This window comes from Camellia sinensis, chromosome 1 (assembly GCF_055761805.1).
Source record: "Camellia sinensis isolate YWXY chromosome 1, ASM5576180v1, whole genome shotgun sequence".
Classification (NCBI taxonomy): domain Eukaryota; kingdom Viridiplantae; phylum Streptophyta; class Magnoliopsida; order Ericales; family Theaceae; genus Camellia; species Camellia sinensis.
The window spans coordinates 23248019-23262492 of NC_138961.1; the positions used below are offsets into that span (position 1 = coordinate 23248019).

General features: G+C 37.3%; 1 protein-coding gene and 1 long non-coding RNA gene across 3 annotated transcripts; both read left to right on the forward strand.

Annotated features, from left to right (window-relative positions):
- The first annotated feature begins 413 nt into the window (after positions 1-413).
- On the forward strand, positions 414-14216 carry ATATH8 (Protein kinase superfamily protein). Of its 2 annotated transcripts, XM_028228757.2 has the most exons (16): positions 414-981; positions 2552-2727; positions 2820-2985; positions 3093-3145; positions 3801-3944; positions 4041-4145; positions 4228-4353; positions 4954-5154; positions 8758-8864; positions 8999-9161; positions 9387-9452; positions 10063-10156; positions 10759-10871; positions 11762-11832; positions 12556-12709; positions 13482-14216. In XM_028228757.2, the coding sequence occupies exons 1-16, from the start codon at positions 678-680 to the stop codon at positions 13905-13907; spliced, it is 2469 nt and encodes an 822-aa protein (XP_028084558.2). In that variant the 5' UTR covers positions 414-677; the 3' UTR covers positions 13908-14216. The 2 variants fall into 2 exon arrangements, with proteins under 2 accessions (XP_028084558.2, XP_082729864.1); XM_082873738.1 differs by lacking the exon at positions 4954-5154 and having other exon boundaries at positions 436-981.
- LOC145792639 (uncharacterized) lies at positions 12773-13427 on the forward strand. Its single transcript, XR_014332321.1, has 2 exons — positions 12773-12904; positions 13210-13427. It is a non-coding gene; the product is annotated as an uncharacterized LOC145792639 (long non-coding RNA).
- Positions 14217-14474: the final 258 nt, after the last annotated feature.

The following is a 14474-nucleotide window of genomic DNA, read 5'->3' on the forward strand; positions in this document are numbered from 1 at the left end:
GTGACAGACAATCTAGACTCAACTATGTGGGTGTTTGGAAAGTGGTTATTTTAGAGGTTTTTTAATTTTTTGGCTATTTTAGTAGATTGTTTTAGTTTTTATGTTTGGGAAGATAAGATGAATTTTTATTTGAATTGGTGTATTGAAAAATATGTTGAAATGATATTTGAAATTAAAATGACAAATTTATTCCTAACCTTATATTTTTCAAAATTAATCTAAAGGGACAAAATTATAATTTATTAACCTGTCACTGGGACAACCCCACAATCGGGTTAGTTTTTTATTTTATTTTATTATTATTATTATTATTATTTTTAGATCATTGATTTAAGGGCTATTAGGCTTTTTTTTCTTTTTGTTTTTAGGCTATTTTAACCTTGAAGTTAGGTCCCAAACACCTCCTATAATTTCCACCACATCATTCCATCACGTGGATCACTGTTCACTGCTGAACCGAGAGAGAGAGAGCCACACACTTTCTCTCGAGATGTTATTAGTTAGTTGGTGCACCGTGATATGGTGATGGTGAATTATAATTGGTGTAAAAGCATGATCGCGTGACTAATCAATACTTTTTCCTCATTCTCATGAGTAGTGCATTAGTAGTGGACTCTCATCATACACGCTTTCTCTAACCGCCCCATTTTCACTCCTCGAAGGTCTCACCGCCAAAAATGGTGATCCGAGCATTCTCGCTGGCGCCGGTATATCTATTCCGTTGTTCGACGATGAAGAAGAAGAGGATGGAACGAAGGCAAGACCGCGTTGTCGGAAACCTAGGGCATTTGGTTCAGGTGGTTCGCAAGGACGTTGAGTTCTTCAAGAATCGAATCAGTAATGGCGTCGACTGGGCCAATCGAGCTCTTCGCATTCCTCAGCTCTCCAAAGCCCTAGACGACGTTATATGGCTTCGCAACCTCGAAGATCCCCATGCCCCTCCCTTCACCCCTCCTTCTTGGCCTCAACCTTACTATCCAGGTTCTCTCTCTCTCTCTCTCTCTCTCTCTGTGTTCTTTTGTATGTGTAGATTATACGACTTTGATTAGCGTTCTGAATTTCTTTATTAAGAATTTTGTTTTGTTGAAGATGAAGCTTAACAAGTTCATTGCGTTAAAGTTAGGGCTGTAAACGAGCCGAATTGAAGTAGTTTGTTTTAGCTTGCTTGTATACTCGGACGAACTTGAGCAATTGGATTGTTTGAGTAATTTAATTGAGCTTGACTAGCCTTACGGAACCGAATCTATATAATATAAGATTAAGTAGATGAGTTCAAGATAAGGTTAAAAAATTGACGTGGTTTAAAATGTGTTCGAACTTTTTATTTTTTTAATGTGAACAACCTTTTAAAGAGTCAAAAATGAATCGATCCTGAATAAGTTGGTTTGTTTTGCAGTCCTAATTATACCACATATTACTTCATTATATTCTTGCCTTGTTTTGAAAAGCAACTATTGCAAATTTGCATGCTTGACTTGTGGTTGCAAAGCTATGTTATGGAATGTTTGAAATGTGCTGTCAAAACATCTAAAATCATGGAATTTCTTTGAATTATGGACATGTCCATGAGCTATTGGACAAGCTTCTAGGACTAGGAGTGTATTTGAATTCGAGTGGTGTTATCCAAACATGTCTGACTAACATTGCAGACAGAACTTTCATAGAAGTGTATATGTACTGCTTGCTAATGAGTGACATTGATTTTCTTTTGACTTTGCTATTTTATTATTCATCCTAAGCAAGGAAGTGACTAAAATGCAAGGAGTTTTGGGTTGGATTATTAAGGTAATAGAGGATGATGATACCCAAGTGAATAGTGATAAACATGTGTTAATATGTCTTCATTTATTCTATATAATACACATAGCTAAACCCTGGTGACCTTGTGATTTGAAGGCAAAGAAAGACCAATTAACAAAATATCTTGAAGTTCTGGTTGCGACTGAAATATAATGTTACAACTTACCAGTGTGGACCTAAAAAGACTCATATTGATAAGTAAAAATTGGCCAATAGAATTACAGTGATTCGCTCGAAGTTTATGAGTAGCTCCAATTTTCCTGATTGCTTGTTTTTTTCTCCAATAAAATTTAGCCAACCTGGAATAAGGGTATCTCGCAGCTCTGTTATCCCACATTTTTTACGAATTAGCAGCATGTGATTTAGAATGTTGATGTTGTCAAATGTTCTTCTAGCTTGTTCTAATTAGGTTTTTTCATGTACAGAAGAATAGCTCCTGTTTAGATATTTATTGTTAGTGTTTTTTTGAGGTTGAACTTTGAGCTTTTTTTGGGATTTTAGATTACCTTTCAGTCTTGCTCAGAGGAGCTCCAGACTTTCTTCTCTTGATCACAATGTGATAATGAAGGGTTTTTCCATTGAGTTTTATCAGGCTCAAATATATTTAACCTTTTTTCGTATCCTTCCCGTGTCATTTTTAGGGAAATATCTTTACACAGCAAGCTTGCAATGCGACCAAATTATTATATTTTGCCTTATTTCTTCAATGGCCTGTATTGATATTGTACTGCGATGTGACATCTTCTAATAGAACTCTCCAGTGTGGATTTGATCTTGGCTGATCTCAAAGCCTTGGAGGCATATGCTAGCTACTTTTACTATCTGTCTAAGTTGTGGACTAAGCCACTTCCCGAGGTCTATGATCCGGAAGAAGTTGCTGACTACTTCGCTTGCAGGCCTCATGTTGTGGCTCTTCGACTTCTTGAGGTAGTAAAACTGATTCAACATCTTGAAATAAATATTTCATCAGTACAAAATGTCATCATCAATATAAGCAAGCTGTTATCATGTTTTGGAAGGTGTTTTCTTCATTTGCTTCTGCTGCAATCAGAATTCGAATCTCAGGGGTCAAAAAGGTTTCTAGGTCAAGCATGGATAGGAATATTGACGGAGATGTTACACAATACGATTTTGGGTTGGTGCTAAAAGAAACAATGCTAAATCTGGGACCCACCTTTATCAAAGGTAAAATGGAACGTAATTGAAATAAACTCAGACACAAATTTTCATTTTCCTGCACTGAGGAGATTACAAAGTTCTAGTTTCATACTTGCCTTTTCTTGTTAATGCAGTTGGTCAGTCCCTTTCCACAAGGCCAGATATCATTGGTTCTGAAATTTCAAAGGTGAGACGAAGGACTATCCTCCCTTATTTTGCATTAGAGTTTCTTTCTTTCTTTCTTTCTTTTTTTCTTCTTATTGTTTTTGTAACTACAAGTTTAAGATCATGGTGATGAACAAATTTTAATTTGCTTTTCTTTCTCTTCCTTGCTTCTGTTATATCTGACTAAATCTTAATAGTACTTTTTTTTCCCTATTAAACTTGATAGTGACTTTATCCGGTAGATTAATAATGAGGAAAAATCTTTAGAGTGTTATTTTTTTCTTTTTTTTGGGTGAATATGTTATTTTTATTGTAACGATGTGAAAAAGTTTGTTAGGTTGGGTGTCGGACACTTAACTGTCCTATGGAGTGTTAAACATATTAGTAATTGTACTGTTGGAGTAACCGGGCAGTGTTCACGTGTGTGGGTAGGTTAATTCATATAGTATAGCTAATGACTATGACAATAAGTTTTATGGATGCCTCATGGATACAAAAGTTTGTGTCTCATACCCCTTTAACTGTAATCTGGAGTCCTTATTTTTTATTTTTTTTATAATTATTCAATCTAATTAGTCCTTGTCAAATCACATACTGGTAGATCATACCTTCCCCTTTTTTTTTCTTCGTTTTTTTTTCTTTCCTTTTTTGGTTTTAGTTATGATTGCACATTGCAGGCATTGTCTGAGCTGCATGAACAAATCCCTCCTTTTCCCAGGATGATGGCAATGAAGATCATTGAGGAAGAATTAGGTTCCCCTGTAGAAACATATTTTAGCCACATTTCAGAGGAACCTGTCGCTGCAGCTTCATTTGGTCAGGTGGCTTTTATTTGTGGATTGGTAAAACTTATATTTTCTTTGAAAACATTCTGATGTGGAAGTTGTAAACTTATACTCTTCTTCTTAACATACCAGGTTTACAGGGGGCGTACAATTGATGGTTTTGATGTCGCGGTGAAAGTTCAACGTCCTAATTTGCGACATGTGGTAGTTCGAGATATTTATATCCTGCGCCTTGGGGTTTGTATCAACCTCTAGCTGTCCCATATTTTACATATTGAAGCAGTAAATTCTTAACTAGTTTAGGAATCAATTGTTTCAGCTGGGGCTGCTGCAAAAGATGGCAAAAAGGAAAAGTGATCCTCGCCTTTATGCTGATGAGCTTGGCAAAGGCTTAGTTGGGGAGTTGGATTACACTTTAGAGGCTGCAAATGCTTCAGAGTTTATGGTACTCTTTTTGTTTTTCAGTTGGATTTTGTTGCTTTTATTAAGTTATCTATTAACTCCTTATGGTACTCTTTTTGTTTTTCAGTTGGATTTAGTTGCTTTTATTAAGCTATCTATTAACTCCTTATGACGGGTCACTAGGATTATTTCCTAAAGGCTCAACACTCTTATAATGATGGAGGTGGAGGGACATAACTGTGGAATTTCATGGGAGTTTGAAATCATGTATATTGAGTAACAAAAGGGTAGAAAATTAAAATATTGCACATTTATGATGAAGAGGACAATATTCTATTTCATGACCATGCCTTTTCTATTGCAAGTTCAATTCCAATTGTTGTTTTAAAGTGCCTGAACTTTTGTAACTTAATTTCTTGAAATGTAAACATTCCAATATGAATTTTTTGTGTGGAAAGATCTGAAAATTTTAGGCCATTTTCTGTAAATGTTTTGGGAAAAGATTGTCCACAGGGGTATCAGCCTTTAGTTTATTGATACCAAATTTGTGGCATTCTTGTTGTGGCACACTGAGGGAAGCTCTCCTTGCTTAAAGGTTATGGCTCCACAGTCCAGACTTAACTGTTTTTCTCTGTTTCTACAGCAAGCTCATGCTTCCTTTCCATTTATTTGTGTTCCAAAAGTTCTTCAGCATTTAAGTCGAAGGAGAGTTTTGACTATGGAGTGGATGGTTGGGGATAGTCCAAGAGATTTAATTGACATAGCTGCTACAGAGTCTATTGATCATGGGTCCAGCTATTCAAAGCGGCAGCAGATTGATGCTAAAAGACGTCTTCTTGATTTGGTATGTAACGATCTACATAAATGTCTTTTCATACTTCGTAACGTTTTTCCAGTTACTCTAGTATGAGGTCCACACTGGTGCATGAACCTCAATTTCATATTTTAAATGACTTAAGAACCTTTATTTATAAAGTTCTTATAAAAAAAATGATCTATTATTGATAATCTATAATGCACGGACATTCAAAATAGGAGCCGTAGCGGTGTCGGACATGGGGACATGCCGGGGACACATTTAATTTTATTATTTTTTTTGCAAGGGACACGCTAACGCTCACGACATTATTATTATTATTTTTTATTTATTTTTTTTGCAGGGGACTCACGTGTCCAAATATGGATGATCTATTAATTTGTTTAAATCTAGTGGTTTGTGTAGAAATTTAATGTATAAAGAGAAAAAGAGAATTGTATTATTGATTGATGTTTGTAATTGTTGAATTATTGAATGCTACAATGATTCCTATATATAGAAGAGTAGGTGGTAGTAGGTGGTAGGTGGAGTAGGTGAAGTGGTGGTGGTAGTGGTGTAGTGGGTTTAGTGGAGTAGGTGAGGTGGTAGTGGTGTAGTGGGTTAGGTTTAATGGAGTAGGTGAGGTGGTAGTGGTGTAGTGGGTTAGGTTTAGTGGGTGAAGTAGGTGATAGGTTTTAACAGCCCCCCGCAAACTCAAGGGGGATAGGAACTAACCAACTTGAGTTTGGAGAGAGTAACAAAACAAGAAAATACATAAAAAATAAAAGAGGATAGGAGACACTGTATGGTCGTGTCAGACCGTTGTAGAAGACCGATGTAGAAGACACTGGCTCGTGTCGGACCGATGTAGAAGACAGTTTATGGGGTCATGTCGGACCGTTGTAGAAGACAGTTTACGGAGTCTTGCTGGACCCTTGTAGAAACTAACCGGAATCAATATCGGGACAGTTTACAGAGTCTTGTCGGACCCATAAAGGAGCTAACCGGAATCAATGTAGGGACAGTTTACAGAGTCTTGTCGGACCCATGAAGGAGCTAACCGGAATCAATGTCGGGACAGTTTACAGAGTCTTGTCGGACCCATGAAGGAGCTAACCGGAATCAATGTCGGAACAGTTTACAGAGTCTTGTCGGACCCTTAAAAAGTCGCACCCTCAAAAGGTGTGCCTAATTTTTCAAAAAGGCGTGCCATCAAAAGGCGTGCCCAATCCATAAAAAAGCGTGCCATCAAAATGCGTGCTCAATCCATAAAAAGGCGTGCCATCAAAAGTTGCGCCCTCAAAAGGCGCGCCCACTTCATCAAAAGTCGTGCCCGACAGAAAGCGTCGAGCCATCAAAAGGTGAGCCGGAGACGCGGCGAGGCACGTGAGCGACAGAGCGGCGTGTCGGCCGCGTCGTCAGTGTCAATATAAACCAATGCGGAGGCGGAGGAAACCAAACCAGACTGAAACCTCTGAACTTGTCATTCTGAAACAATCTGTAAATAATCTGTATCCAACCCTTCTCGGAAACACTCAGCAACCCAAAAAACATGGCCTCTTCTTCCCGTTCAGCTACCCAGAACATGGCCTCATCTTCCCGTGGTCTGCTCACTCTCTTTCCCGACCTCAACGAGTCAACAGGAGAGATAACAGGTGCGGTGGCCCGTGAACCTCAACCAAACACCTCTGGTTTTGCTCCGTTGAACTTTCCGATACGGTCGGTGGAGCAAAAAATGGCAGTGCAAACGGATATTGAGGCCAATCAATATACATTGAAGTCATGTGTGGAAACCATGACTGCGGTCACAAACTTGTCGCACCGGCTGCAGAGTAGGACAAATGAGGTGCAGCAGTTAAACGCCCAACTGGCTCTGCTCCAGCGCATGTATAAGGATGCGCGAGCAGAGATAAGTGTGCTAAAGGCGGAAAATAAGGAGCTGAAGCGGAAGGCCACCGTGATGTTCCGATTTGGAGGTCCGCCATATGCTGCAGTGGAGGAGTATGGGGGAGTGAACGTGCTGGGCGGCGTGGAAAACACGGAGGCAGCACCGGCAAGGGCCGCTCAGGACGGAGGCAAGAAGAAGAGACCGGCGGCAGAGTAGAGAAGAAAAATCCCGCCTGTGGATGTGGTTGTTTGGGTTTCTTGTTGTTTTTTTTTTTTTTTTTTTTTTTTGGTGTAAAATTGTGATCAGGGCGAAATCCCGATAGAAATAAAATGAGTGTATTGTGCAAATCCGAATGGCTTGAAGGTACAAGACTGAGCAGAAAAATTAGATGGAATGAATTTTTTTTTATTATTTTTTTTTTTAATAATAAAAAATTAAGGTTCAAGGAAAAGTTGGGCTGTGGAAAGAAGAAAAAGAAAAAGTAGCACCCACGTGAGTTCCATCCAATTTTTTATATATATAAGATAAAAAAAAGGTTTGGACGGTGGAAAAATATTTTAAAATAGAAAAAATTATATAATATAGTTATCTCTTTGAAACTATATGCTGGTGTTGATCAAAAAAGTGGGCCAAATTACCAATACCGCCAATCTTGTAGACATCCTGAAGTGGGAGACGAAGAGGCTTGTCTGATGGCCTCTTGGGCTCTGTAATCATGTCGAGGGCATCAAGAAGGGTTGGGCCCTTGTACCATGTTACCGGTGTAGAAGACACTGTATGAGTGTGTATATAGACTGTCCAAAAGATATACATGGATATAGATATCGAGCCCTCAAAAGTCGTGTCCTATTTTGTGGCTTGGAATAGCAGGGGATTGAAACCAGACGCAAGGAAGGCCGGTGTCGCGACGGAGCTTTGGCAAAGGGACATCGACGTGCAAGCGGTGGTGGTCTCCGGCGACTGAACAGTAGTGCACTCAGAAAGGAAATTTCAAGGTATGTGTAGAAAAATTTTAGCAGATTAGGTTGAGGTCCGGCGGACGGCCAAGGCGAGGTTGCCGCCCGCCGGTGAAGCGAAAAATACTAAGTGCTTAACCTTGCTCTGATACCATGTAGAAATTTAATGTATAAAGAGAAAAAGAGAATTTTATTATTGATTGATGTTTGTAATTGTTGAATTATTGAATGCTACAATGATTCCTATATATAGAAGAGTAGGTGGTAGGTGGAGTAGGTGAAGTGGTGGTGGTAGTGGTGTAGTGGGTTTAGTGGAGTAGGTGAGGTGGTAGTGGTGTAGTGGGTTAGGTTTAGTGGGTGAAGTAGGTGATAGGTTTTAACAGTTTGTATATGTATATATATATATTGAATTAATGTTAGTTTTTATTATTGTTTGGTAACATAATATTAATCTACAAAAATAAATTAAAAATAATTTGTTGTGTCCCCCACTATGTCTGTGTCCCCATTTTTTTAAAATCACTGTGTCCCGTTTCCATGTCCATATCTGTATCCGTGTTCATGCTTCATAGTTGATAAGGTAGTGTTTGCTGAATCTTGGGGAAATGACAACTAACTCAACAACAAGGCTTGTAAAGAGTAATTTGGTAACACCAAATATTGCAAGTGATATGTTGTTTTACGTTGATTTGATATTTGAGAATTTTGTGAGGCAATTAGCAGTTTCAAATGCATTGATAGTATGATCTAGGCTGATTGTAGATCCATGGTCTGCACTTATAATCCTTTTGCTATAACCTATTCCAGGTTAACAAAGGAGTGGAGGCATCACTGATTCAACTCCTTGAAACTGGCTTATTGCATGCTGATCCACATCCTGGAAACTTGCGTTACACATCATCGGGAGAAATAGGGTACACTCATTTGTTGTCTTTACCTCTTAAGAAAGATTTGTATTTTAATTTTTTCTGCATTAACAATATAGATATATCATTCATTATAGAATTTGATTGCGAAATTATCCATGCCATTGTGATTCATGTGCTAGGTTTCTAGACTTTGGGCTGCTTTGTCGCATGCAAAAGAAGCATCAGTTGGCCATGCTTGCATCCATAGTGCACATAGTAAATGGTGATTGGGCATCCCTTGTTCTTGCTCTAACTGATATGGATGTTGTGAGGCCAGGAACTAATATCCGGCTTGTTACCATGGTATCATGTCAACTGTTACTATCTCGTTCCCTATGTCCTTACTTTTGTTGTTTGCCTTCTCACTTCTGTAATGAAGCACATTTTGGCAAAGATAAAACGTGTTGTCTCTCAATTTTTAACAAAGTATTACATGCTTATAATCAAAATAAAGTGTTTATTATTTTCTTCCGCACTATGTCTAGAACACCATTATAAACTAACTCTTGGGACTAATTCATTATTCAGGATCTGGAAGATGCCTTGGGAGAGGTAGAATTTAAAGATGGAATCCCAGATGTCAAGTTCAGTAGGGTGAGAGTGATGTCTCTGTACTTGTTATATCTATTCTAGCGGTTTTTCATTTGACGTTGAAGATTATATTGTATTTTGGCCAAGGCCAATAGTGACTTTCACGGCCAGCAAACAATCAATTTTATTCTATTAGTGAGGTGCTATCCTTAGGAGTGAAGTGCTATTGGGTTTATAATGTTTTAAGATCTACCATTTTGGGGCTCCAAACACACCCCCCCCTCCCCCCCCAACATGGTTTTTGCTTCTTCTGGATTATAAGATAATTTTAAATTTATTAGTGGTGCTTTTTTTACCATTTCATCATCTGCTTTGTCTGTATATTTTTTCCAAGGGAACATTTCTTCTAGTAAAATGTAAATTTCCAATTCAAAGAGATACATTTCTAATTGGAAAAAAATGCCAATCTTGTTTCATTTTTCATAGTGAAATTTCCATTTGAGATAAATATAGCCTTAATGTGTTTATCTTTAATTGGATAATTTTTTCATTTGCTATTTTTTATTGAAACACAAAGAATAGAACTTTCATCCGCCCTAGCTTTGTTTATGAATCCTCTTGCTATATATATCCATAACTGATTGGCTGATTTTTAACAATAATTGTTTTGAAGGTTTTGGGTAAAATCTGGTCTGTAGCCTTCAAGTATCATTTCCGCATGCCACCATACTATACGCTAGTCCTTCGTTCTCTTGCTTCCTTGGAAGGTAGTTTTATTTCATTTTAGATTCCTTAATCCTCAAAAAGTGTCCTCTATTTATTTTCAGATTATCATTTTATTGGAATGCAAATATTAGAGAATTTTGTACATCTTTATCTTGCATTTTCCTTTTTTCATGTTTTTATGGGTGTTTTTAATATTATTAAGAACATAACATATTTCTAAGAGACAACCAGATGAGCAGTTCTTTTTGTCTTATATTGTAGTAAGAAACAAAATATTACGGCAGTGTTTTGCTTTTCCTAGAACTATTAGATCTCTTCTTTGGTCGCTAGAAAGAAAAGGACATTTGATGAACTAATTCATCTGGAATGGCAACAGATGTTGACTTCTTCTTTTTTCTTTTTTCTTTTTTTTCTTTTTTTTCTTTTTCTCTCTCTCTCTCTCTCTCTCTCTCTCTCTCTCTCTCTCTCTTTTTCTATTACATTGTATTAATGAACAGGAATACAAAGGAGAACTCTTGCTTTAACCATGTCCGTTTTTCATCTTTAAATAATAGTTTGATATTTGTGATTACTGTTTCATGTCTGATTCAACTGATGATTTATTTGATTAATGTGTATTTATTTTCAATCATCTTCCTCACAGGTTTGGCAGTAGCTGCAGATCCAAATTTTAAGACATTTGAAGCTGCGTACCCCTATGTTGTTCAAAAACTTCTCACTGATAATTCAGCTGACACAAGGAGAATTCTACATTCGGTATTAAAATGTTTAAGAGCAGCAGTTGTGTTGCTTTTTACCAGATTTTGCCTCGTTTTCTTAATGTAGTTGCTGTTGAATGTGGTTGCTCATTTTTAATGTTTATCTACGATTTTGGGGGGGGGGGGGGGGGGTCGGGGGTGTTAAGGGTTAGAAATCGGTAATCTATAATATGAAACATGATTACTAATAGTAGGAGAATAAAGGTGGTGCACAAACAGGGTGGTGAAACTTTTGATTTGATGATCTCAAAACTCTCACCTAAGAAGACAACCTTGCTTGACAATCACAACCATATGCGGAACCAATTCATCTATTAAGAGGATATACTGGGAGGTAGATTGAAATATCAATACACAGATTGATTTTCAAGTCATGGCCTGACTTCTTGATGCATGCTTTTATTTTTTTATGGGAGAGTGCTGTTCGGCACTCCACTTGTTTGTCTTATTCTCCATTTGTCTTGGTGAAATTGCAACCACGGCCCAGTCCTTTATTTTGTTTGTTGGGTGTTGAGTTGCCAACTTTGAACTTTTTGTAAAAGACGGGCATTATTGTAATGTAACCAAACTAAATTGAGAATATGACAGAGTGGTGTTCAGCCAGCTAAAGGAGGAGTGCGAATAACACTCCCCTTATATGTCTTTTTTTTTTTCATTTTTTTTTTGTGAGTTAAATTAAAAATTTCATTAAATGACAATATTAGGGGAATGCACCCGCATAGAAAAGAGATGCTTTTTTTAAATTACATATCTGAAGTTTTTTTTCATGGCTATCCAAGATACTGGAAATCTGATCTCTATGTTGGTAACAACTAAGGTTGTTGGGAAGATTTTATAATTAGTTAATTGGAATTTCTTGTTGCTTTTTAACTTTGTGTTCTTTTTCAGGTTGTTTTAAACAGAAGGAAAGAATTTCAGTGGAAAAAGCTCTCTCTTTTCTTAAGAGTAGGAACAACCAGGTAGATTGACTAATATCTCTCAGATTCTACCCTTGACAGGAAAGCTAATAAAATTCTTCAGTTCTTGTTGTAAATGTTAGAAATGTACTGTACTGGTCAAGATTGGTGTTGCTTGTAAGTTCCTACATCTATCTCATGTGACAAAAATAATTTGATTAATGCATTTTCTTCTTCTTCATTTTCAAGATGCCTTATCCCTTGTATTACGAGGAGCAGCATGAATCTTGTTCGCAGTCCAACCTACAATTTCCAAATCTTCAATAAGAGCATGACTATAATTTCACCTCGTGTAATGTCATATTCGACTCTTCGTCCCCATTACAGTCTACCTCAATGCATTTCGTACATTATTTGTTCCATAGATGGCTCAAGTACTTCCTAAATTACTTGCTGCAAGCCTGCAACATGCTAGTGACTGAGTTTTATAAACTGCTAGGACAGCATGACAAAATAATCTTCTATGTAGGAATATACAAGTTTTTATCCATTGAAAAATAGCGTCAAAAAATAGCAGAAACATTTATTCATGGTGTAATGCAAGCCCTATGTATTTGAAAAGATATGCACAAAATAGTTGTGCATACAATAGCTTATTAATTTAGTGCCATATTTTCTAGATAATCAGTTCCACTGTTCCTTTTCGTAGTTGGTGTTTGTAATACATACAAACGGTTCTTTTTTCTTCATGCACAAGTAGTATTTGACTTCAATACTTGTGATCAGGAAAGCATTGTACCGGGTGGTAGCATCAAATGGTGAAACTTCTCTCAATTATTCAGCAAATGGAGGTACGAGGGTGTTTGATGTTGCAAACTTGGTCCTGAGATTCCTCCCATCTAAAGAAGGCGTTGTGATGAGAAGACTCCTCATGACTGCAGTGAGTACCTTCAAGCTGACACTTTTTTCCCTTCATAAATTTACAAGTTCACTGATTTAAAAGGTTTCTCAGATTAGGTGCCTCTTTCTGACTCTCAAATTTGTCGATAATGCAAAGTACATGCTCCTCGCCTCAAATCTTTATCCTACCCCATCAAATTCTCTCCAGTTCAGAATCTCTCTCCTGTGACTTAAGGTGGAAGTTGGGACTAGGAAGTTTGGTTTGGATTTCGTTTTCATTTTCTTCGTATTCATTTTTCGAGTTTTTGGAAAAAAAAACAAAGGAAAAGTTAGAAAACATCCATCGTTCTCATTTTTGTGCGAAAATAGTTTTCGAAAACAACTTTTGGCAATTCCTAAATAGTGGATTGCTTATTTTCAGAATTTTTTTCGAAAAACACTTATTGGAAACTCTTTGCCAAACTAGTTTTCTTGTTTTCCAAAAAATGAAACAGAAAACAAAAACACAACCAAACTAATTCTCTATTTCCTTTCTTTTAGGTTCTCTTTTGTTTTTTGAGGGGTTTGGGCGGCTTCTGTTTGTCTTCATTTTAAAATCCAGGAGTCATTTACTCATGGTATTTATCTTGCTTTCATAGACAACATGTACACTCATATCTTCTGTTATGCTTGGGCTTCATGTGAACTGGATGAATTTGGTTTCAGTGTCTTTATGCCAGTTGTCCCCATAGCGTAAACTACTAGCCTCAATTTTTTTTTTTTTAAATTTTATTCTTGGAACTTGAAATAATACAGTGCATTTGAATGAACAGGATGGAGCTGCATTAGTCCGAGCAATGGTTTCGAAGGAAGCGATTATCTTCCGCCAACAACTTTGCAGCGTAATTACCGATATAATATACCAACAGATGTTCAAAACTTTTGGACAAGGCACTACCATCACTCGGTACAGTCCTCGAGTGAGTGTGGCAAGTGGGCCTGACAACCAAGAGCTTAATTCATCTTCCATCCGTGATTATCAGTACATCCTTAGGGATAGGCGGCTCAAAGTGATTTTATTAAAGGTACTCGACTCTGCAAGGAAAGATCCGGTGTTGATGTTGAGGTTTTTCTGGGCTTCCTTTGTTATGATGTTCACAGCTTCGGCTTTGGCTTTTCATCGGATGCTAATCTCCTTGTCTGAAACTTACTTGGGTCCAGTTTCATTTCCATCGAAGAGATATGCTTTCACTACGTAGTGTTTTGTAGTGCACTTTTCTCTATTGTGTTGATTATGTCGAGAATACGTTGAGAGAAATACCAACCTCAGAAGGCTGATAGGAAGACCAGTGTTTAACCCGAGAAGGCCGATATGAAGATTTGTCTCAAACTCGTGGTAAGATGAGAAGACTGATATGATCCAAGGGCTGTGCTAAATCTGAAAAGTGGTCTGAGTGATGAGGGTTTCATTTGAGATCAGCATATTTATAATAAGAAATTTGTATAGTAACTTGTAATATAAAGGAGCTGCTTTTATTATTTTATTTATTGTTATATATATTTATATATATTTTGTGTTGGGTACTGTGGATGCTCATTTTCGTAGTCAAATTTACATTGCTTAGCACATCGAGTTGTCTTTGCTTAACAAATAAGGCATCCAGTTTTCTTGCATTTTGGACAAAGAGAGCCTCACATTTGGGGTGTTTAGAAGGATAGTTGAGCTAAAATACCTCATTAAAAGATAAAGAATAAAGGTTGAGACTCCTTTTGGGGGTCACCTCTTTATCCCTTTTAGTTTTGAATCCGGATCCTCGGCCGCCCTA